At 48.5% G+C, this 22,314-nt stretch overlaps 1 protein-coding gene across 4 annotated transcripts in view; it reads right to left on the bottom strand.

Annotated features, from left to right (window-relative positions):
- MDGA1 (MAM domain containing glycosylphosphatidylinositol anchor 1) overlaps window positions 1-22,314 on the bottom strand; it is a 152,509-nt gene that overhangs the window by 18,392 nt on the left and 111,803 nt on the right. For 3 of the 4 annotated variants that reach the window (XM_030034531.1, XM_030034532.1, XM_030034533.1), the window contains 4 exons: window positions 19,257-19,434; window positions 18,163-18,186; window positions 10,793-10,945; window positions 9,412-9,546 (listed from right to left, as the gene is read on the bottom strand). In XM_030034531.1, coding sequence (XP_029890391.1) covers window positions 9,412-9,546; window positions 10,793-10,945; window positions 18,163-18,186; window positions 19,257-19,434 — 490 coding nt within the window. Of the gene's footprint in view, window positions 1-9,411; window positions 9,547-10,792; window positions 10,946-18,162; window positions 18,187-19,219; window positions 19,435-22,314 lie in introns of those variants that run through there. The other variant, XM_030034535.1, reaches the window with a different exon arrangement.

The following is a 22,314-nucleotide window of genomic DNA, read 5'->3' as shown; positions in this document are numbered from 1 at the left end:
CACTGTCGCATTCCTTGCTGAGCTTGAATAGATAAACTAGAGAGACCAAATCCTTGATTTTGTGTGTTTAACAGAAAAAAAAACCCTCTTGTCAGTGAAATTCTGTTGGGAAGGAAGATATAAAGGTATAAAGGTATAAAGGTACAAAGTGTCTGGTCAGGGAAAGCTGGCTGCAGTAGCAGAAGGAAACATGATTTCAGCAAAGCAAGGGGAAAGGGTGATTCAGGGGTAAGTTCAGAGCTGGTCACTTGTCAGGGCCACGGCTGTGTACAAGCCCAGCACTGCCTCTGGCTCGGCCCCAGGCAGGGCAGAGGGAGCCCCAGGTGCTCAGCACTGAAATGGACGCCACCACTGCCTTCGTATCTCTGTGCAGCTCCTGGCAAGCAGGATGGGACGTGCTGGTGGGGATGCACCCGCAAAGCCCTGACTCCCCCAGTGCAAGGCAGGCAGGTTCTGTGGGCAGCAAAACAGCCCAGCCCTGCTGCCTTTATTGTGGCCCTAATCATTCCAAACACAGCACCATCTTTCCCTTAATTTAATAAGCAATTGTGGGACTATTTCTGCACCATTTCTGGTAGGTATGTGGGACAGGGGGACAGAAGGCATGTGAATTAGCCTTTAGGGGGCATGTGATGGGGAAGGGAGGCTGGCCCCAGCTTCAGCTGCCAGCAAAACCACCTGCACAGGGGCTTGGTATGTCCAGACAAGGCTCCAAAGGAGGCCCAGAGGGTGATTTGTAGGGTCAGACTCCTGTTTGTCCTGAGTAGGAAGACAGCCAGTGTTGGTCTTTGTCAGACACACCAACCTCTCTCTTCTCACCTGGCAGCCTGCATCACTCACCGCTCTCCTAAAGTTGACCACTGTAGATTACAGCATCTAAATTAATCTGAAACCCCAGAATGGACTGTCTTGATTATGGTCCTAAGGCCCTACAGAGGGTAAATGCCAGATCATGGCTTCTCATTACAAAGACCATGTCCAAGGCAGGGCTTGAGACCTAGTCTGGCGGAGCAGCTGTGAAGAAGAGCCTCCGTTGGCAGCAGTGCTGGCAAACCCACAGGCAAGATCATTACACTTGCTCTGTGACTCAAGCAAGTGACCTGCAGCAGCCCATCTTTCTTCCCCTCTGATGTTTTCTGGAATCAAGCAGTCTGAGGCAGCCAGGCAGCTCCTTCCCTCTTACTGTTGCTGTACCTGGTGGTCTCCAGAAGTGCTGGGTACTACCTTAGGGAGGAGAGGCCAGCAGGGAAAATGGGAGTACAAGGAACCTAGCAAGAAGTTGCCATGCATAGGCAGCTTTTCCCACCAATTTTGCAAACTCAAGAAGCGGAGCGAAACATAGTTGCTGTGAGGTCTGCTTGCTCCTTGTTCACCCTCTGTTTCGTGACATGCCCAGATGCCTCCAGGCAAATGCTCTCTCTTCTCCCAGCTTTGATAACAGACCCTTTCATCTTTGCCACCAGAGACAGCTGGGTCCTTTGAGCAATTCATGTGCTCAGCTCTCAGACTGAGAGTATGCACTGTACTCAGCTCTCTCAGATGAGCTGAAACAGAAGTCTGCTTCATAGACACTGCGAGGTTTAAAAGAGCACAACAGCCAGACAGGGGGAGTCTGCCCGCCTCCCTTCTGTGGGAAGGCTTTGCAAAGACCTCAGCCAGACAGGAGGGAGCCTCCCAGAGCCCCCAAAATACAAGTGGTGTGTGTGGAAGGGTTCCTGACAAAACCCCTGCAGAAGCAGTTGTACTTATGCTGAGGAAGACTTTGTCTGTCTCTATCCCTATTAACAACCTATTTCCCCACCATGACCCAGTCTGTGGTCTCTCAGTCCTGGGAGCCAAGCACAGGGCAGCTGCACGGCTGCAGGGCTTGGAGCAGATGGGCTGTTTTAGTGTGATGCTGAAGCCAGCAAGACAGCAGGAATGAGCAGCTGAGATCACATATTCTTCCTGTTGAACTGAAGATACCGCTCATAATCTGTTCTCTGGCCTCCTCCTCTGCCTGACCCAAGGAGACATGAGAGGTGAATGTTTCAGGCCTGGGAAGTGGTTCGCTGCAGGAAAGCTGTTAGACTGTGTTCCCAGCTTTGAGGCAGGATGCATTATAGCAAGACACTCCTTTCCCATTTCATGCCCGGCTGTGCTTTCACCAGAAAGTTCCCAGGGGACTGGCTGTGACAGTGACACTCCCAGCCTGGATCTGCAAACTTCTTCAGTTCAAGTGCTGGGGTGTCTGTCATCCCTGCAGAGCTCTCTTTGGAAGAGGCAGTTACTCCTGGAAGTAATGGTGATGACCAACACTTGTTGAGCATTTTTTGATTTTCTGGGAAGCATTTCAATACGTGGTACCAAATCATGTCTTGTTGAAGTTCAAGAACAGATTGGGATGGTTGCACAAGTAGTGCAAGATAGTTATGAACTCTGCCCACAAACTCCCCCCAGCCTTTATCCTGTCAGAGCACCCAGGGGGGTCTCCAGATGTGCACCTGGAATAACCAAGTTCAGTCTCCACTTGTACAATTATGGCACTGGTGAAATAGTTAATGATCCATGGAGAGAATAGAAGAGTGACCTGGGAGTGCTAAAGAAGTAGCTGGATATGCACTGAGAGCTCCCATTTCCTCTTAAGTGTCTGTTAAGTTTTGTATCTAACAATTTCAGGGTCTGAATAATTGATGCAACACCTGATGTCTCAGGAGACAATCAGGTTGCAGTATATCCTTACAGCTACTCAACTTTGCGCAAGGTGGCTGCTGCTGCTGTAAGCCAAGTCTGAATGGAAAGATGCTTTGCTGAGAGCCTGGAGCAAGGGAGGGGGGAATCACAGAAGCTTCCCACCAGAGAGTAACAGTGACTCAAATCAGGTGAGGAGGAGCAAAGATGATCTGTGAGAATTCAGGGCATCTGCAAATGAATTGGTGTCAGCAACCTGTGCCTCTGACAACCTTCCCAACAAATTCTGCAGCAGGAATGTGCTCAGATCATGACTGATAAGACAGAAGACTTTTGAAAAAGGCAACAGTTCAGTGGCTATCTGCACTGGGAACTTGATTCAGTGATGCACTTTTAGTGAGGGGCAAGGAAAGGTGGGGATCAGTGCACCCAGATTCAAGGTACTAAGCAGAATGCCTGCATCAACATGAAGACATGTTATTCATGGAATAAAAATGACACATAGACAATCCACATCTGAACACCTTTCCCTCCTCTCCACGTTTTCTTCAGCTTTACATGCCAAGCTTTTTGGCTTAGGGATGATTCAGTCCCACACCTGCAAGTCGTGTCAAGCATGCTGTTGGTGGTCTTTGTAAGTAAACATCAAATGAAGGTGTAGACGCATGGGCTCCAGCAAGAGTAACTGAAGGGAGTCCTCTGCCCTTGGTTATGCAGGAAGTTTGATTAGATGATGTATTGGTCCCATTTGGTCTTAATAATCTTTGAATCTATGGCTCTAATCCAAAGTTCATTGAAGCCTTTAGGAAAACAATGACTTCAGTGGTCTTTGGTTCAGAGCCACTGTATTGAACCTACAGAGCTTGAATGACACTTTACAAACATGTGGTTATCTTGCCAGGTATTTATGATCCTTGCTCATGGTATTTGACTAACTTCCCCAAAACCAAAGCAGTTACTACTGGAAGAGCACAGTCTATCCAAAGGGTCCATACCATAGCCCACAGGAAGCTGCTGGATGTCTGCACAAAACATTAGTCAAATACACATCTATTGATGGAGGAATGAGTAAAGCCAAGAACCCATCTGAATAAGTGGAAAGAGTATTAAAAAAATTCAATAATTTTTTTCATTACAAACTGTTCACTTAACTCTAACTGCAACTTGTTTTCAAGAGCCTAGAGAGAAGTGAAACATACCCATTAGGAAAATCAGCCTCCCCTCAATCAATCCAGTGATGTAATCTCTACTGTGTAGAGTTATTGCACTGGAGATAATGGCATGGATTTCATGAAAGATGCATCTGTATGTAAGGCAAACTTTATATATCCAACAGAATGCAGCTACCTCCAGGGTGCCACCTGTATAGCTGTGTGCAATAGCAGGGTGCTGTGTTCATAAACAAGGTTTGGGTAGGGAGGAGGGAGCTACAACGTTGAATCTTACAAAAAGGACACCTTCATGGTTCAAATTGCTTTTACATTGTCATAGCTGGTACCTATCAATCTGTGTGGCCTGACAGCTCTGACTACTGTCACTTGTCAGAAACAAGATGCAGCCACATGGCATCCATTCTAACACTTGCTCCTATATGTGATCATCCATCGTGACCTTTCAAACACACCTTTGCACTGGTTGCATTATCTGAGTTGAAGAAGTAAAGCAGCAATTCAGTTTGGCAGGCCTTCCAGATCTGTGTTTCCTACTCAGCAGGAGGGCGTCAGTTGTGACACCACCAGTGTAAGTGGCCTGCCTACAACCCAATTACCTCTGTGAAACAGCTTATGGCTTTCTTGAACTTGGATGCTGTGGCAAGTGATCTGATCAGGTCTTACTGTTTCTAGTGATTCAGAACAAAAATCCCTCTTAATCAGTCCCAAGCCCTGTTCCTCACAGTATCATAGAATAGAATAGAATAGAATAGAATAGAATAGAATAGAATAGAATAGAATAGTTCAGTTGGAAGGGACCTACAATAATCATCTAGTCCAACTGCCTGACCACCTCGATCACCTCTCTAGGAAGCCCGTTCCAGTGTCTGACCACCCTCTCAGTAGATAAATGTTTCCTAGTATCTAGTCTGACCCTCCCCTAATGCAGCTTTGAACCATTCCCACATGTCCTGTCACTGGATACCAGGGAGAAGAGATCAGCACCTCCCTCTCCACTTCCCCTCCTCAAGAAGCTGTAGAGAGCAGTGAGTAGTTTACAATTTCATTGGAAGCTTCCCACCCTGATTATACATAGGCTAGACTTAGCTGGGGTGGTCAGATAAGGTCTCTGTCATCACTAAGCTGGAACAACAGCATCTTTAACTCTCCATGAGTTTCACAGATGCTGGACACATGCCAGAAAATAAGCATGTTCCCTGATTTCTGGGAGAGGAACTGGCCAAGGTAAGACCATGACACTGCTATTGCAGAAAGGAGGCTCAAAGTACAAAAATTGCAAGCCAAGAGCAGGGTCTTCAGACATTGCTTTCAATCATGCCCAGCTCGTGGGCCCAGGACTTGCCAGTTTCACTACAGGAAGCAGCTGAACAGTCCCATTTTGGGAGGTACCCCAGGGTAAGGTGCGGTCTTTGCCTTCTCCCCTCTCTGAGGCCGTATCTCATCGTAAGCCTGTGTGCAGTGACTACTGCTATTAGAAACACAGCAAATATAGTTTGAAAAGGGTCTACCAGTGAGCTCTCAAATCAGAAGGAGGCTAAAAAAATGCTGCTTGGGTACATCCTACATCACTGCTTTTATGTAGGTACCCCTGGGAGCAAGTAAACTCTTTGACCCAAGTGTTTTCCCCATGAGCACAGTAACCAGTTCACGAGCTAGGGAGCTATAGTGTTAGCAATTACTGGGTACCATGGGGACCATAATGGCCATACAAAAAGCTAAATCCACTGTGGCTGAAATTTCCTCGTCCCTCTGAGCAACCTTCCTCCTGTGGTCTGACCATGAAGGCATCTCTTGCTGCAGGGTCTGCAAGAGCATCCAGCAGTGGGCAGGAGGCCGTGCAGATCATAACCTGGCTACCACTGAGCTAAAAGACATGAGAGGGAGGTGGCAGGGGACTGCAGTGGGAACGGTCCATTGGGTCCAACTGTCCACTCAAAGCATCCCCCTCCCAGGCAGCCCCTGGGACGGGAGGAAGAGGAGTCTGATGGCTGAAGCAAGGACTTATCTGCTCCCAGCTGTGATGCTGACTGACCAAGCCAACTCGACAAAGAAGCTTTCTGAACCTGGCAACTGGTCACTGCCTGACATGGCTAGCCTCCTCTCCTGAAGAAAGCAAGCAATTCCTCGTTTGATATATCTGCACCTGCTGCAAGCAAGACACCCTCATTCTTGAATGCCTGGTGGAAACGGGATTTCTTTCCTTCCCCTCTCCCTGATTTTTGTGTTTGGGCTGGCAGGATTGTAGGGCAATGTGAATGCTTGCTCCAGATGGGGCCAGAGGAAGGAAAACCGATGACCAAGTAACTCCAGAAGAACAGGAATTGCCTCCAGGGAGCTCCCCTTCACTCTGCTCTCTCATCAGCTGAGAGATATTCAACATCACCCTGCTCTGCTAGTTGCTGAATATTTTATACCATGGCTACAAATGTTCCATTTGTATTCTGTTTCTCTCTTTCGTCATATCTATTATAAACGAGTAGTGTCTGGGAACTCTCCCAGGGAAGATTTGCCTGGATGGCTATGGATATTTTACAGTCAAATTGTGAGAGTAAACCAGCTTTCAAGTTCTGTAGAGGGGGGGAAAAGGTAATAAAAGGGTTATTAAAAAAATAAATAAATGTCGGGATTTTATACGGCTTCTTTTCATAGTGACAGAGCTTCGGTTTGCTCCACGATGGAGCTGGAGCTGCTAGGAAAGGCTTGGGCTGGGAGATGTCCTCTTGCTGGCACTGTCTGCCAACAGGAGCAATGTGATAAGCTCTCGCTAAATGCTACGGCTGGCTCAGCAGGGCTGGCATCTGGCTTGGTAGGACTGGGCTGGCACTAGGTGAGCCAGGGGTTGGAGCTGTGCCTGCAGGCATCAGGGATAGCTTGCTATATGGGAAGTAAGACATGGCCCAGGGTTGTAGCCACCCCATCTTTACCTTCATATTGTCGCATATGTGATACAGGTAGGAGGCCAGGGTCTGTCTCTTCATTTGACAGGAGAAGTCCTAGCGAGAAGCCCTGTATCTGAGACAGTTCACTCTCCTTCAACCCAGGGCTAAAGAAGAAGAGCTGAAGAAACATCCTTTGACCTCAGGCAGGCTGCCACTTCCTCAGGGGACTCTGAGAGGACTTCAGCTGCAAAGGGCATCAAGCTTGGCACCACCCGAACAAGCTAAAGCTTCCTGGCAGGTTTTCAGAACCTCCACAGAAGCAAAACCAGCCAGGGAGTAACCAACATGCATTAGAAATGTAGATCAAGCCATTAGACTTGCTGGTGAAACAGAGCGTGTCCCAAACACGGGTTCATTCGTGCGTGTGCAGGGATGAGGACAGCTATGCCAGAGTGCTGCCAGTGTGGCAGTAAGGAAAAAGATGAAGTAGCATAAGAGTTAGTAAGTAGCATAGTGGGAATGACGAAAACCAGACAATTTTAGGATTACTAGGCATTCTGATTTTTCCTGTAAAGGCCTCAGTTTCACCCTGGTGCCCCGATACGTAGAAGAGAAGCCAAAACGATTACAGAATATCATGACTGGCCCTGAAAGAAACTCCAGAGTAGTGAGCAGATATGAAGTACTGAATTTCAATCTGCAGACAGATATATTGTGGGTTCACTAGACCAAGCCACATATTCCACAGGCAAAGAGAAAAAGAACTTTTTCTCATTACTTTCTCTTTCATTCTCTATCTAGTCAGTCTAATTTTAAAATAATTTATTTGCTCTCAGCTCAGCAGCACCCATCCTGGAAATCATCATATAGCACTAAAGAGTCTATCCACCTTGCACAAATTTACCAGCCCCTTTGTGCATCAAGGGGAAAATGGGGAGCAGGCAGGGGCAGCAACATTGAGTATGTAGGGAAAAATCAACAGATATAAAAGATGCCTGAAGCCAAAGAATAGAAAATAGCACTTGGTGGCTTTCTTAGGTCTTGGCAGTCACTGTTATCTTTTGCTCTGAGCAATTTCTGGGTGGAGCAAATGAATAAAGAATTAAAACACTAAAAGCCAAAAACCTGTAATGAATTGATTCCCTGGCATGTCCTGTCCACCCCATCTCCAGACAGACCACCACATGAGAGCTGTAAAACAGCTCTCTTCCGAAAGCAAGCAAAAGCTGGTGGGCTTTTACTTTCCCCTTGAAATTAACTTGGAAATATGACTGCTGTATTCCTAAAAGAAACAAAGCAAGAGAGGCCTCCTCCCTCCACATCTTCTTTCCTTGCCAGTCTCCCACCAGTCTGGGCCACCCTTCATTGCAATCACAAAGAATGAGATTCCTTTCAAAGCCTCCAGAAGACATGCAGGAATTAGGCAGCAAGGCTGACTGACCACAACGGACAATGGCAGGGAACGAGGGAGTTTGCCAGCCAGCATTAACAGCTGGACTCTGTCAGCTAAGCAAGACCAGAAGGTCCAGGAAAACCTGGTGTGAACCAACACTGACAGTGCTCTGAGCAACCTGCCGCCCCTGGCATGAAGACAGCACGGAGCAGCCTGTCTTCAGGGGGAATACAGGTGCATGCAAACACCTCCGACCTAGCTGGACTCTGAGTGCAGACAGCAAATATGAGCCCTCAGAGCAAAGACAGAGATGGAGACCTCCTCAGTGAACCGTAGCGCAGCTCTTACCACACAGCACCCACAGGATCAGGGTTTCACCTCACCCCCACTTAGAGAAGATCCCAGATTTTACAGCTTAACCTCTCTGCTGTGCCATACACGCATGGAGATGTGGTGGCCAGACTCAGGAGCATGTTCCCTCCCAATGACATCAATGGTGCCAAGCAGAGAGCTGTTAATTAACCCCGTTTATTGAAGGGCGGACACATTCCTGCCTGGGCCCTGATTTTTCAGTCAGGCTCCAGTCCAGCAGGTGATTAATAACCCAGCGTGCTGTGGGGAGAGTGCATCTATTATTCAAATTAATGCAATTATAATCAAGAGGTGACAAATTAGCAATTGCTCCTTGACTGGATATGGAAACTCATTAGTGTGCCAGGCTCTTCTGGGGTGCTTGCTGCTTTTGTAGGCTTACAGTTAGAGAGAAGGGAGTCAGGCAGAGCAGACAGCCCCTTGGCACAGCCAAGGGAACACGCATCCTGCCCAGCCCAAAATAGCTGTGGCCACCACAGAGCCCTCCGGTCCCACAAAGCCCCTCCATCTCTGTATCCTCTCAGATGGACAGACTGTTCCCCTGGTGTCCTGCTGCCTGGAGCAAGGTGGCTATGGCCATGAGCAGAGAAAATGTGTGCACATCAGTACAATGCTCATTTTTTGTGGAGGGTAGAGAGCCTTATGGTAGAGGACGAGTGAGCCAGAGGGGAAAGGGTGATGGCTGACTGCAAGATACTGCCCTGAGGATGGGCTGCAACAGCCTCACAACCCTGACACTGCTGTGGTGTGGGTAAGGGACAAATATCTGAAAGCAGCAGCCCACCCTGGCACTCTGAGCACTGGAGTAGGACTCCCACCCTCCTGAATCACTGTGCCACAGGCACAGCTGGCAGAGCAAGAGGCTGGAGGTCTTCCCTGACAGCCCACACTAGGCTGGGGTTACCCTTCCCTGGAGGGTACTCACCAATGTGCTTCCCGTACATGTGGTAGTAGAAGGAGACACAGTAATACTTGGCAGTAATGTTGTAGAGGGGGCTGATAAGCCGGGCTTTGTCTCCTGTCACCCGGGGCCGGGATGCCTCGATGAACATGTAATAACCTACAGAACAAGAGGGAAAGGGGGGGAAAGGCAGCGTGGACTGGGTCTCCCTTCCTGCAAGCGATGGGATGCCGGAGGCTGGGAGACCACTCCTCCTCTGAGAGACATGGTCTTGCTCTTCCCATCTGCTCTGCACCCACTGCGATCCCAGCCAGAGACACTTGCATGATGTCCACAGTGCCTCCCCTGCCTCTGCAGTATTTAGGGGAGAGCAGGAGAGGCGGACATCAGCAGACTCACTGTGAGCACATGCAGCAGATGAGTCCCTGAACATTCACACACACATCTGTCTGGGTGCAAAATGAGCCTTTCTGCTGCAGCACAAGGAGCCCCAGAGCTGACTGCACTGTGTAAGGAGAAAACCAGAAAGAGGAGGGAGAAACCATTCCAGCCTAATTTCTCTGCCTCAAGCAGAGGGAGAGAGGATTCCGTATATCTCACCTAAACAATATTCTTGTCTGAAGAGAACAATACCAAAGTAGTTGTTAACAACCCAGGGAGGAACAGATTAGCTATTTAATTTGTTGGCATTGTTTTCAATGCTCGATCAGGCTGGTGTACTGAACACTAATGGGAAAAGCCATTTCCTTAGCTAGCCATGGGATGTTTCCCATTTTTCTTCTGAGTTCAAAGATTTGTGCTTGCATACAAATTTACTTTCCTCATTAGAGAAAGGGGAAAGTAATATCCAGCTAAAATGGGAGCATGTACTCCATGCACAGCTAGTGAGAGCAATACACAACACCAGTCTCCTCCAGCTAGAGGTGAGGCACTTGCTGCCACCCTGCAGGCAGCTCCTGCCTGTTCTCTCATGCTCCTGCTTGGTACTAAGGAGATTTGTTTGCCTCCCTGAGACCTTCTTTGAGCAAACAGCTGGCTAAAGCCAGAAGGGCCATTTCTAGGTGTTAGAGACGTTCTCCTACTTGTTTATCCTTTTCTGACTTCAAAACAAGCATCAAATGGGACAAGGGCATTAGGCAGCAGGCAATTAGCTGGTAACAAGAACTAATGCTCACACTATTCCCTTAAACAAAGTCGTGGGCGTTTTAATTGTGTGTTTAATGCCAATCAGTAACATGCAAATTAACTGCCTGCTCCCTTCGCCCTGTGCGGAGGAGAAGCATGTTGTGTGGAAAGCAGATCAGCATTCCACCAGCTCCCAGAGCCGTAGGTAGGACTCCTGACAAGTGACGGCGTGCATCTTGCCTCCACAGCCAAGCCAAAAGAAACCCAGATGTGTGCCTACCCTCCGGTGTACCGCTGATGTCCGTGGGGGGTCCCGTGTTGACGGTTCGCTTGGGGTTCTGTGTCAGGGCGTTCTGCCGGGTCCAGTCAAAGTTGTCCATCTTGTCCTGCATGAAGCCGCAGATCTTCTCGTCCTCAAAGCGGCAGGTGTTATCTGCAGGGAAAAGAAGGTGCTGGTCAGCTGCCACTTGTCAAACCTCCTCCCTGAGGCTGCCTGGGTGCTTGCGGCAAGTCTCACGGCACTGCTATGTCACCACTGAGGCTCTGTGTCAAGCCGGGGACAGGTGGGCAGCCCCCGACCTCAAGAGGAGGCTGAAAAGGAATATATCCGTGATTAGTATGATTATGGAAGGGTTAATCCAGGTTGATGGATGTGATGGTCTGATGAAATGGAAGAAGGCTATTAGGGCTAAAGAGAAAGAAAGATTCTGCTGGGAGGTCTGAGGGGGCAAATGTAGAGGAGGGTAGACAGAGCATTGAAGACAAACAGGCCACAAGGGCATTTAAACCAGAACAACTTGATGGCAGAATAATTTCCCCAGGAGAGAGGAAAAAGCGCCAGCAGATGACCCCCCCTTGGGGCTATAAATTAAACTAAACTATGGCACACATGAAAAAAATCAGCTGTGGAGAAGAGGTCAGCTCAGTGCTACAAATGTGTCATTTAGCTAGAGTACATCCAATTTGTACCAGCTAAAAGACACATTTGATATTGCAGCTTATGCTGGCTCCCCTAACAAAATAAGTCATGTAGGTAAAAGATTTTTATGTAGGATCAACCACATGTGGAACAGGGCTTGGTTTTATTACTACCACAAGGCAGTCACACCCTACAGCAATATTGTAAGACAGGTGAAAAATCTTGTGCATAGACATAACCCAATATGGACTTGCAGAGACTGGAATGAATTGGACTTGACCAGGCTGAAGATAGTAACCTTTGTGGTAAAAAAGTAGTTTGGTAGCCACAAAACCAAAGGCCAAGAACCAGCTTTACACTGCTGACACAGTAGGAGAGGGGCGGAGGAAACAGGCAGAAGAGAAAGAGAAAACAGGTCCAAGACCCGATGTGAAAATTCCTTTGTGTTCTGAAAGGTCCCTGGGCAGAAACTGGAGCTGGAGAATGGGCTGAGAGTGGGATCTCAGACCTCGCGAGTGGCGCAGACACTGTAAGCACAGATCTCTTTACTTTCTGCCTGTATATAAGAGCAAGATGTGCTATGAAACTGAAAGAACACATACAGAAAGGAAAACAAGGCTCTTGCTAAGGGCTTGGGATGTGCTAGAAACCTCATCCATGGCATGCTGGTGCAAGACTCAGCTTTTTGGGGTTTACCCCCCACACTGTTCCTGTTATCATGCCCAGATGAAAAGAAGCCCAAATGCCTACTTGGGCTCCTGCATTCCTGTATCTTCAGTGGTGGTTTCCTCTGGTTCCTGGGCAGCAGGCTCTCTGTCCTAGCATGGGTGACTCTGGCAGGACATGTAGGGCAGAGCAGGGTCAGCAACCTATGGGCTGGGTACTAAGGATGGGATGGGCAAGGGAAGCATTCTGCGATGCCAGGAACAAAAGCTCCAGACATGGTATGTTGTGATGGCAGGAGCTTCACACACCTTCCATGCACACCAAAATCTGCCATCTTGTACCAGAGAGGAGAGACGACTCATGAAATGAACAGCATCTTGGCTCTGAGATGCTGCACCTCCCAGTTCCTACCCTGCAGCTAAGGCCCTTCCCATCCCCTTCCATTTGGAAAAGAAAACGACCATCATCCAAACAGACATCAAATGCCTGCACACCCCTGTGGTAGGGAAAGGGGTTCCCCCTTCCTGCCTGTCTCTCTCCAGCACCCCACCAAAGCAGTGAGAAAAGAGGAGGCAACCTCCTGCTGTGGCCTGCAGAAAGGTCTTTGACACCGCACGTTGGGCACTGTGCTGCAAGCCAAGGGCTTGGTTGACGGACCGGGGCAGCTGGGTTTACTGTAAACTCAGCAGGAAACGCCGCTCCTCCGAGCTAAGCACAGCCATTGGGAGCTCGGCTGGGCTGGCCACTTAACAGCTGATTATCGCTGGCTAAGTGCTTTCCATTCAATCCGCTCATTTCTAATTAGCATCCTAATCCAAATTAGCCACTGCTCCGCAGTGCCAAGCACAGGGAACCACAGGGCAGCTGGAGCCGAAGGAGGAAGGAGGGAGGAGCGGACAACAACGAGGCAGATGCCTGCAGGTTTTGAGACAGGACAACTACGTGGGAGGGGGGTGGCATCTTTCATCCCCAGCACAAGGAGATGGAGGGGCAAAAGGGTGAGAAAGCAGCTTCTAAGGGTCCTTCCCCAGCCCTCGTGGCTGAGAGAAGGGAGTTCATGGCTGTACCAGACACCCACTGGTCCTCAGAGGAGGGGCTGGAACCCAAAAGCTTTCTGAGATTCTTGGATTGGTCTAACACCCCTGGCTTCTCTCCATCGGACTGAAGACAAACATTTGTGTGGCTCCAGCTCACAGGTTGCCAGCTGCAGTTAGAGACACAAGTTTTTTCTTACAATGGGATTATCCTACACAGCAGGATCCACCATGACTGTCCTTTTGCAACCACAGCGACCTCCGGGATGGTTTGCACTTCTGACCCTGTTGTGCATGTGGATCTTCAGAGGAGAAAGGTGGCAACTTTCTCCAGCACAAAACTCCCTTAACAGGGAATATCATGTGGAAAGCAGAGCTGAAAGCTGTAACACAGAGGCCAGCCAGGCAACTGATTGAGAGGGAGCAAACCCAGAAAGGACGAGGCACAGAAACAAAGGAGAGGGAGACTAAGGAGAAAGCCCAAGCTCAGGTGCAGATAAGAGAGAGCTGTGCAAGACAAGAGGGCTGAGGACAGTATTCCCAGCTTAGCACTAAGGCCTGGTCGTGCCAGCTGATACACTGCTGTGCCTCATTTGTAAGAAGCCCCACACATCCACGGGATGAGACTGCTCAGAGAAGAAGACTCAAAAGCTTGAAGAGAGCTCTTTTAATGCCAAACAGGGCCCTGACTCCATCCTCTCCTCTCACTCAGATGCAGCTATTTCCGGAAGGCAATGCTTCTAGCAGAGAGCATAAAATAGAGAAGGGTCCTGTGTACCACAGATACCACAACACGATCAAGTTTATGTGCAGCACCATTTGCTGTGTGGGAGTTTATAACTACAGCACATTGCCTCTGCTTAGCTTGGGATCTCAAGGCACTTTGCAACAATTAATGAACAAGGATTTTTAACATCTCTATGAGGTAGTAATGCCTCTTGCTATATATCTCCTGCATTACAAGTGGGGAAATAGATGCACAAAAGTATAGAGACACACGTTTAAGGTCACAGCAGGTAGTGCCAAAGCTGGAAACAGAGCCCAAGTGCTCTGACTCCTGGTTCTTTGCTTTAAAACAAGCCACAGGAAGGCAAAGCTCTGGCGTTCCTCCGAGCTAGAAGCGGAGGTGCCCAGAATAACCAGGAGAAGTTCGGTGTGGTTTGAGACACTGCCAGCACATCACCTCTGGGTGGTTATCAGCAAGGATCACCAGGAGAAACCTGGCAGATCCAGCCGAAAAGAAAACCTTTAAATGAACTGCTGTGTTTCAGAGCCCACAGCAGTGATCTAACTGTTGACCTCGGCTGTGTGAAGCAAACCTTCTTGCAGACTCACACCATCTGCCAGGGATCCTGGCTTAGCACTGTAGCGCAAAGGAAGCTTCCTGTTTAAAAATTAAACAGTGAATTTAAATATTGAACACAGAAGTTGTTCTCTGGATTGTCAGAGGTGAGGTGGAGGTGGCAGGGGAGCTGGCTCCTCAAAGGCTGGAGATAGTGCTGTCTTCACCAAACAGATTTCCTTGGCAGGCTTTGCAGTGGTGGCAGCTCAAAGTGCAGAGATGTTTGCTCCTGGTTACAGAAACCTCCCTGCATTCCCAAGGGAGAGACCCTCTGCCGTGGCTACTAGCATTTCTTGTTGCTTTGCCTTCTTGAGAAACATAATGGAGGCTTTCATTTCAAGTCCTTAGGGGGAAGCCACTCCTGATCCTGCAATTCTGGCTGCTGGATGAACGCAAAAAATAATAATCCTACTCTAGCTGCAGAATATGGGTGAATAGCAGATGGAGCGCACTTGAGTAAAATTGCCTTCGTCATTTAGCTGTGGTCTGATGACTGAAACTGGCTTGGAGCATGAGGGACCATGCTCTGAGCCTCAGCTCTGTTGCAGACCTGCTGCATGACCCACAGGCTATCACTTTGTCTCTGGAGATCAGTTTCCCCATCTAGAAGATGAAGACAATGAAAACTGTATTGCAAGCTCAAAGTATGTCGGGATCTAAGAAAAAGCATTTAACAGCCTTTTCCATGGTAAATTTCTAGAGCATTTATAACCAGTAATGGAAGAAAGCTTCACAATACCGTAACTGGTTGGTCATACTGGATTGGCATCTGCTTTAATATCTCCATCTGTGACAAGGGGATAATATGGCCCAGACAATCCTATTTGCTATCACGACACAAGGAATTGGTGGCAGTCACCTTTTTTAACCTTTGCGTCACACACATTCCTGAGGAATGGGCACATATTTGAGGACTCCAACCTAAACGCCAGGCTCACATCTCATTCCTTCATGTTCATACTGGGGCAACAAGCTCAGAGTCCTCTGCACTGTGAGGCGTTATCAGAGACAGGACACACAAGCACTAGACAGTAAGCAATGAGCCAGCATAATCTACAACAACCAGCATCTGGTACTGATCGCCACCCACTGTACTTGTCCATGATCCCAAAACATTTTAGCACCACACACAGTCAGACTGCAGATACATGAAAAATAGTGTTGCTGCTCTGGAAGGCCGAGAGAAAAAAACCCCAGCAATCCCATATGCTTCTTAATGCCCTCGTCACCAAGGTTGCAAGGCTACATCTGCTAGGACCAGGGAAACCAAACCATCCACTGCTGATGAGCTGGAATAGCTTGTGAGGCAGCACTGCAGGGTTTGGGTTAGAAAGTGAAGGCTATATATAAGTGAAATTGCAGGCGAGAGGTAAGAAGGACAGAGCAGATTCCCCAGCACTGTAATTTAGTCATGACAATAAAATGATCAGTTATTCTAAGAGATTTTTAAGGTAATACCTTAGAATTAAGATAATTCTAGGACAGTTTTTTAAAGATAAATTCTGGTTTTTAGAACCAGATTGACTGATTTCTAAGAGTTACAGTCAGTCTTACTGCTAACCTCTACATATTTGAAATCCTCAATGTCTTTTGTTCACTTCCTCTGCTTTTACTTTGCTTTTGCTTTATAACCCCAGTACCTGGCTCTGTAACCATGCCACATGCATGCCTGCCCCAATGTCATTAACATCTTATTAGGTTGAGAGAGAAAATGCATGAAGAAATAATTGTATTAAGTGACTCTCAGAGTTTGTAAATTAATCACCATTGTGCATGCCCTTGGAGCAGGCTGCCAGAGGCATTAATCATCTAATCTTTGCCTTTCACTTGAGAGCTCTCAATGTTTGCTCCCAGAATTTGGCTGGGCAGCCTAGTGTGAGGATACCTTTACAGTCCTGTCCCAACCTTTTTCCCTAGGGGTGGTGGTAGCAGGGGAAGTGGGAAAATAAGAGGTAGTAGCAGGGATTTCCATGTTATTGGGATGAGGGTCTGGGAACTAAGCTGTGGCCCAGAGACAGAGCTAAGAGCCTTTGGGCTCATATTTCTCTGGCAGCAGGTCTGAAAGGAAGGGTCATCTCTGAAAGCAAGTGTGGTGAGTGTAACTTTAGGCAGTCAATCTCAAGGCATGAACTCACGGGCAAGACCCTGATGACTGGGCCAGAGGTCCCAATATCCACCACAGGCTAGGTAACTTGTATCAAGGTGAAACCCTAAATGTTGAGTTTAATGCACAAAAATACAAGCGTGGCTGAGTTATCCTCCACCATAGGCAAATTTCACGCAGTCATTCTGGTCTCTATCAAGCCGCCAAAGCAACCCCAGGTGAGCAGTCTGAAGGCTCAGTTTACAAAGACCCCGAGAGATTGACACAATTAGGACCCAAGTCACTCTGGCTTTACCAGTGATTTATGTAATGTAAAAGCAAGTGGCAAAAGGCCAGATTTTGTCACTTCCACCTGCGAGCTGGGATGCTTGCCTCCTCCAGCGAGTACTGAGGGACACATTCTGGAGTGGGTCCCTGGCAATACGCTCAGTGTTTCCCAGCGAATCTTCTATGGAGAATATTTAAAGAGGATATGAAAGTGGGGAAAAGCAAAGCAAAGAGAATCAGGAATTAGAGCCACAAAATCTCTCTGACTCTATAAGAAGCTCCTTCTCTTATGCAGAGTATGGTTCATCAAACCATCCTCAGAGTGTGAACTTGCAAGAATGAACGCCTCATGGCTGCCTTAACAAGATTACCCCATATCCTGATTCCCAGCTGCTGTTGCCTAATCCTCGCTTCTCCTTCCCACTGCTACCCTGCAGTGCAGCAGTAGCATTTGCCTACACATACACAGAGTAATACATAAAAAGACTGAATGCTGCCTCAGCAGCTACAAACAGGGAGAAAGAAACAGCTACATGGAACCACCTGCTCCCTATGGACCACCAGCAAGTAGTCTGCCCATTTCTGCCCAAGAGCTTTGCCTGGGCTTATACCCAACAATCAAAGCAAAGGGACTTTGTTTCATCCCCTGAAGATCACTCCACTGCTACTTAGAGCATGCTAGAAATCCTCTTTTATGCTTGATGGGCACCATCATGTTCTTGTTAAAGACCATCATTCTGAGACATTGCATATTCTGCTCTCGAAATCAATGGGAACTCTGTGTGCTCAATAAAGATGGGCCTGCCTCTTGGCAGGAAGGACCAGAAGGTAAATAAGCAAGTAAACAGTGATGACACTGGAGGGGAAGAAGAAAGGGACTGTGCTGAAGGAGTTTGGAAGAGAAACCAGATCTGAGCTGGAGACTGCTCCATACCAGCCTGCAGAGATGTCAAGCGGTATCTTCCTTGGTCAGAAGAGGATGGGGGATATACAAACACTGATACTTTGGGGAACATTTAATAACCTGCTTACTGGATGCAGACTGCTAATGTTAGGGGGAGAGTGGGTTCAAGATCACAGCCTATCCAGTCACAGAGATATCAGGTGTGAGTGGGAGGCATATCTATGGTGTATATCTCCTGGCAATAACTTGAGGTACAATAAATGGCATTACTTACTGGAAGCATTAGTGTATGCAATTTCATCCTCTTTTGGGGAAAAAGATTTGACAAAGTCAGCTGTGTATTCCAGCCGTTCGGCTTGCCTGAGCTGCTGGAGCACTGGACTAACATGCATTACACTCAAAATATTTTCTTACCTGTTGGGCTGGGATAGTTGATTGCTGGAAGAGGAAACAGAAAAACAAGTCAGAACAGATAGTACTCCCTCAAATCACAAATCACAATCAGAGTTTGAAAATAAAACAAACACACCAAGAAAGGTCACAGATGCACAAATCTCCTAGCAGCATCTCTGTGAAACAGTGCTCGGTGTATGCCTTGGTGATAGAACAAGATGCTGACTCTGTTCCAAGCAACAGACCTTAAGAAAACCCCACCTAAAGGGTGATCCCGGGATTGCACGGGGGAACCCTTCTGGCAGCCCAAGTAGTTTCTTTCTGGAGCACCCACTGGGATAGCACCCACTTAGATACCAAAGCTTGGTATCTAAGAGAGACATCAAAACAATTTGGAAGTTTGAGACAACAGGTATGCTGGGGACACCAGACACGTTATCACTCCACAGGACAAGAGGATTGTGTGAAATCATGCAAACATAGGAGGAGGGGGATCTGTACTTTCTGCTGAAATACAGGGTCCAAGCTCCAGAGGACAGTAAAGAAATCATAGGGTTGTGGGAATGGGGAGATTTGTGAGCTGTTGGGATGCTGGGGAGAGAAGGGTGGTCAATGTATATCAATGGGATGATCTGGGATTCAGGGTATTTGACAGAGCTACAGGTTTACTAGTGACTAGTTAGGAAAGGAACTGTGCATTCACCTCTGGAAAGAACTGAAGCCCCCTGAAATCCTCTTACTTTTATGGGCATGTGGCTAATACAGTGTCCAGTGGCTGTCCTCTAAAATACACCACTGTACCACAGGAAGCTGCAGCATGGCCTGACAGGGGACTGGGATTTTGGGGTTCTCCTGCGCACAGAGTAGAGAGTGCGAGTCAGAGCTGCTGAGTGAAGGATGAGTGGAGACTGGCCCTCAGAGGTCTCTATCTAGTGGTCTGCATTGATGGCAACAGCCCAAATAAGGCCAAATGTGATAGCACCGTCCCATCAAAACTCCATAGAGCAGAAAGATCCACCCAAGGGTCACAGAAGACAACATCTACACATGCTCATGTCCCTAGGCCTGAGGCTCGGACCTGCTCTCGTAGCCAGGACCAAGGAGGAGACACCTACGTTCCATGTACCGGATGATGCGGGCAGCCATATCTCCAGCCCCAAAGCTGGTGATGGGCGTCAGGCGAATTTCATAGCTCTGAGGCACTTTCAGGTTGGGCAAGATGTGCTCCAGCAACAGGCCTTTCTCCATTTTCTGCACAGGAATGAAGGTTTGGATGGTGTTTCTCTGAGCCAGCTGCATAGAAAAAGAACCCACAGTGTTACAAAAATCCTGAAGCTGGAAACTTGAGGGATCCTATCTACCATCTAACACCCTATTCCTCCTCTTCCTATACAGACAAGTACACCTGGTTTATCAATGAGATCTTCATGCAGAATTGGTTTGAAAATTCCCACCGCTGGTACAGAACAGTGATCAGGAGCCTGAGCTCTCCCCTGAAGGGAAGCTTTGGGGTCCTCCTGACTGGGGGGACAACATGAACTATGGGTCCTAGAGCAACTCTGTGTTGGAACCAATGTCTGCAAGAGGGGAGGAATGAACCCAACTCACCTCCTTTAGTGCACCAGGGTCCTGTGCAGACACAGCATGGCATTTTGCCAAGATACCCTTCAGTTCACAATCACTTCTGCAGAATTCATTCATTTGCTGCCTGGGCCACGTGGCATTTCATTTGGTGCCTTGCTGGGACCTGTCTACTGCCATGCTTCCTCAGCACCCTTCCACAGAATCCACTCTTGAATCCTAGCCCACGCTGCCTCCGCAGACCAGAGCAAGGGGTCTAGATCAAGTCAATGGTCCTCTGGAGTCACTCATAGGCTCCCTCTTTCTCTGATGCCCACTGAGGAAGAAGCTGAACCATGCTAGCTGAACCATACTAGCTGAACATCGTTCAGTTTGCTAAGGCAGCAGGGAAGTTTCAAGAAAACAATGGGAAAAATATTGTTGTCAAAATCACCACCACTAAAAATGATGAATTATGTGTCAGAAAAACTTCCCTGCCACAGTCATGCTTGCTTGGTGGGGGAAGGAGAAGAACAAGAACAAGGATTGCATTGTGAAGATACAATTTCCTGCCTGTTGCTGTGCAGTGCCTGGATCCTTGTGGCAAGATACGTTATTAGGGATGCTGGTCCTGGTGAAAAGACCTTTGGCAGGGCTTTCCATGGCCCAGTGTTCACTGTTCCAAACACTAAGCCTTCCCTTGCCTCTAATATATTCTCTAGGCTGACAGGTTTCACCGCAAAGGCAATTCTCCCGATAGGCAGGCTCAGTGTTTGTCATTAACTCTGAAGTTACAGGATTACTGGAACAGGGATGCGGGGAGGAAGGTTTACAGCAAATCTGTCAGCGTGGAGAGTGTGGAGCACAAAGATCGAGTAAGGGCACGGCAGGAATGAAGGCCATCAGCAACACAAGGCAGGGGAGAAATGCAGATGTGGCACTTGGTAAAAACAAGCACATGCAATCCCTCCTCTGCCTGCCTCCAGCCCTAACGTACACAACTAAGTTCAAACTCAGAAGCAATGGCTGCCACTGGAGAGCTTCCCATGCCAGAGCCCTATTCATTTCCAACATGGCCAGGACCCAGCGACCCACCTCCTCACCTGAGTTGATCTGCCCACAGTTTGGACGGTGCTCCCAAGTAAAGGGGCAGGGCTGGACCAGATCCTGCCATGCTACTGTGCTGGGGCAGGGACTTGCTCCTGGGAATCCATGGCTGCATGTGGTTCTCACGGTGAACAACATCTTTGCACCTGCCTTACAGATTGTGCCTAAAAAAGACCTTTGTACCTAAACAGGTTAGGGTGCAAGTTGCTTGAGGAACTGCTTTCTACACCCTCCTCCTCCTCCCCAGGGCAAGATGGGTCAGAGGGCCGGGAACTGCTCTGGTGCCTTCCTGCGAGGCACCTGGGAACAGTCCCAGTGGGCAGGACCAGGGCAATGCCTCTGGGAACCAAGCATGAACTTGGCACAGGGATGCTGCCAGGATCCATTCGTATCAACAACGCCCCATCTGCACACATGCAAACTGGGTGCTGATCCAACTGGCATGCCTACCGCTCAGCCCTTCCATCTGCCAGCCTTCTGAACCACCACTCTGCCAAGCAAGAGTGGAGGTGGCTCCCAGTGGCAGTGATCTCTTTTGGGATTGTTAGCGCCAGACCCCCAGTTATCCTGGGAGGAGAGGAGGGGTCACAAGCCAGAAGCAGGAGGCTGGAGCAGTACGGCTCCTGGCACGGGGTTTTCTGGGGAGTGGAGCCTTACTGGGGGGGCTGGTGGCAGCTCCTCCCCACAGGCTGCCATGAGCCGGGGCGCTGGAAAGGCAGCCAGCAAATAGGAGGAGGTCAGGATCCATTTACCTTGTCTAGACATAACCTTTAGAAGAGAAACAAAATGGAGAGTCAGAGAGAAGCCTGGGGGTGAGATTCAGACAGTGCAAATTCCACCTCAGCTGGGAGTTAGGTGGAATTTGGGTATCTAAAGCCTCTGGGAGCAATGTCAAATCACTTACTCTCCCACATCACCTAATCCAGGACAAACTGAGAAATCAGCTTCCAGTCTGGACTGCAAAGCTCTAGATCCCCTAGTTGAGTCTATCTTCAGGGGCACATGGGTTTAACCAAATAAATACCTGGCTGCCACTCAGGTTTGGCTGTGAAACAGAAATTAATAAAGGCATATATGCCCCCCGTGGGCTGCAACTGCCCTGCTTCCCAGGAGAGACCTGGATCACTAGGTAATGGGAAAGGCACAGCCAGGGCCCAGCATGTACCTCCTCTTGGAACACAGGGAAAAGTTTTGCAGGGGTCTTTTCCCTCCACCAAATACTTCTGACCCAACTCTTCTCTCAGCCTATGTCCTGTCTCTATTCAACCTGCAACTTGGACAGACACAGCAAATGGCTGCCAGCAAGGCTGCCCTCCACACGTCCTTACTACAGTCCCTACAGTCCTGGCATCCTGACAGAACTGACCTGGGATGCCTTTGGAAAGACTGGCTCTTCTGGGTGAAAAGCAGTATGGGCCAAACATCTCCCCTGGGCTAGCTGCAGCCGTCAGGAGAAAGGGCCAGATGCACTGCCATCACAGTTTAAAGGGCATTAAATTAGTGCAA

The sequence above is a fragment of the Aquila chrysaetos genome, chromosome 13, assembly GCF_900496995.4.
Source record: "Aquila chrysaetos chrysaetos chromosome 13, bAquChr1.4, whole genome shotgun sequence".
Lineage (NCBI taxonomy): Eukaryota > Metazoa > Chordata > Aves > Accipitriformes > Accipitridae > Aquila > Aquila chrysaetos.
Note: the sequence above shows the minus strand (reverse complement) of the source record. Positions and strands in the feature narration are given on the sequence as shown.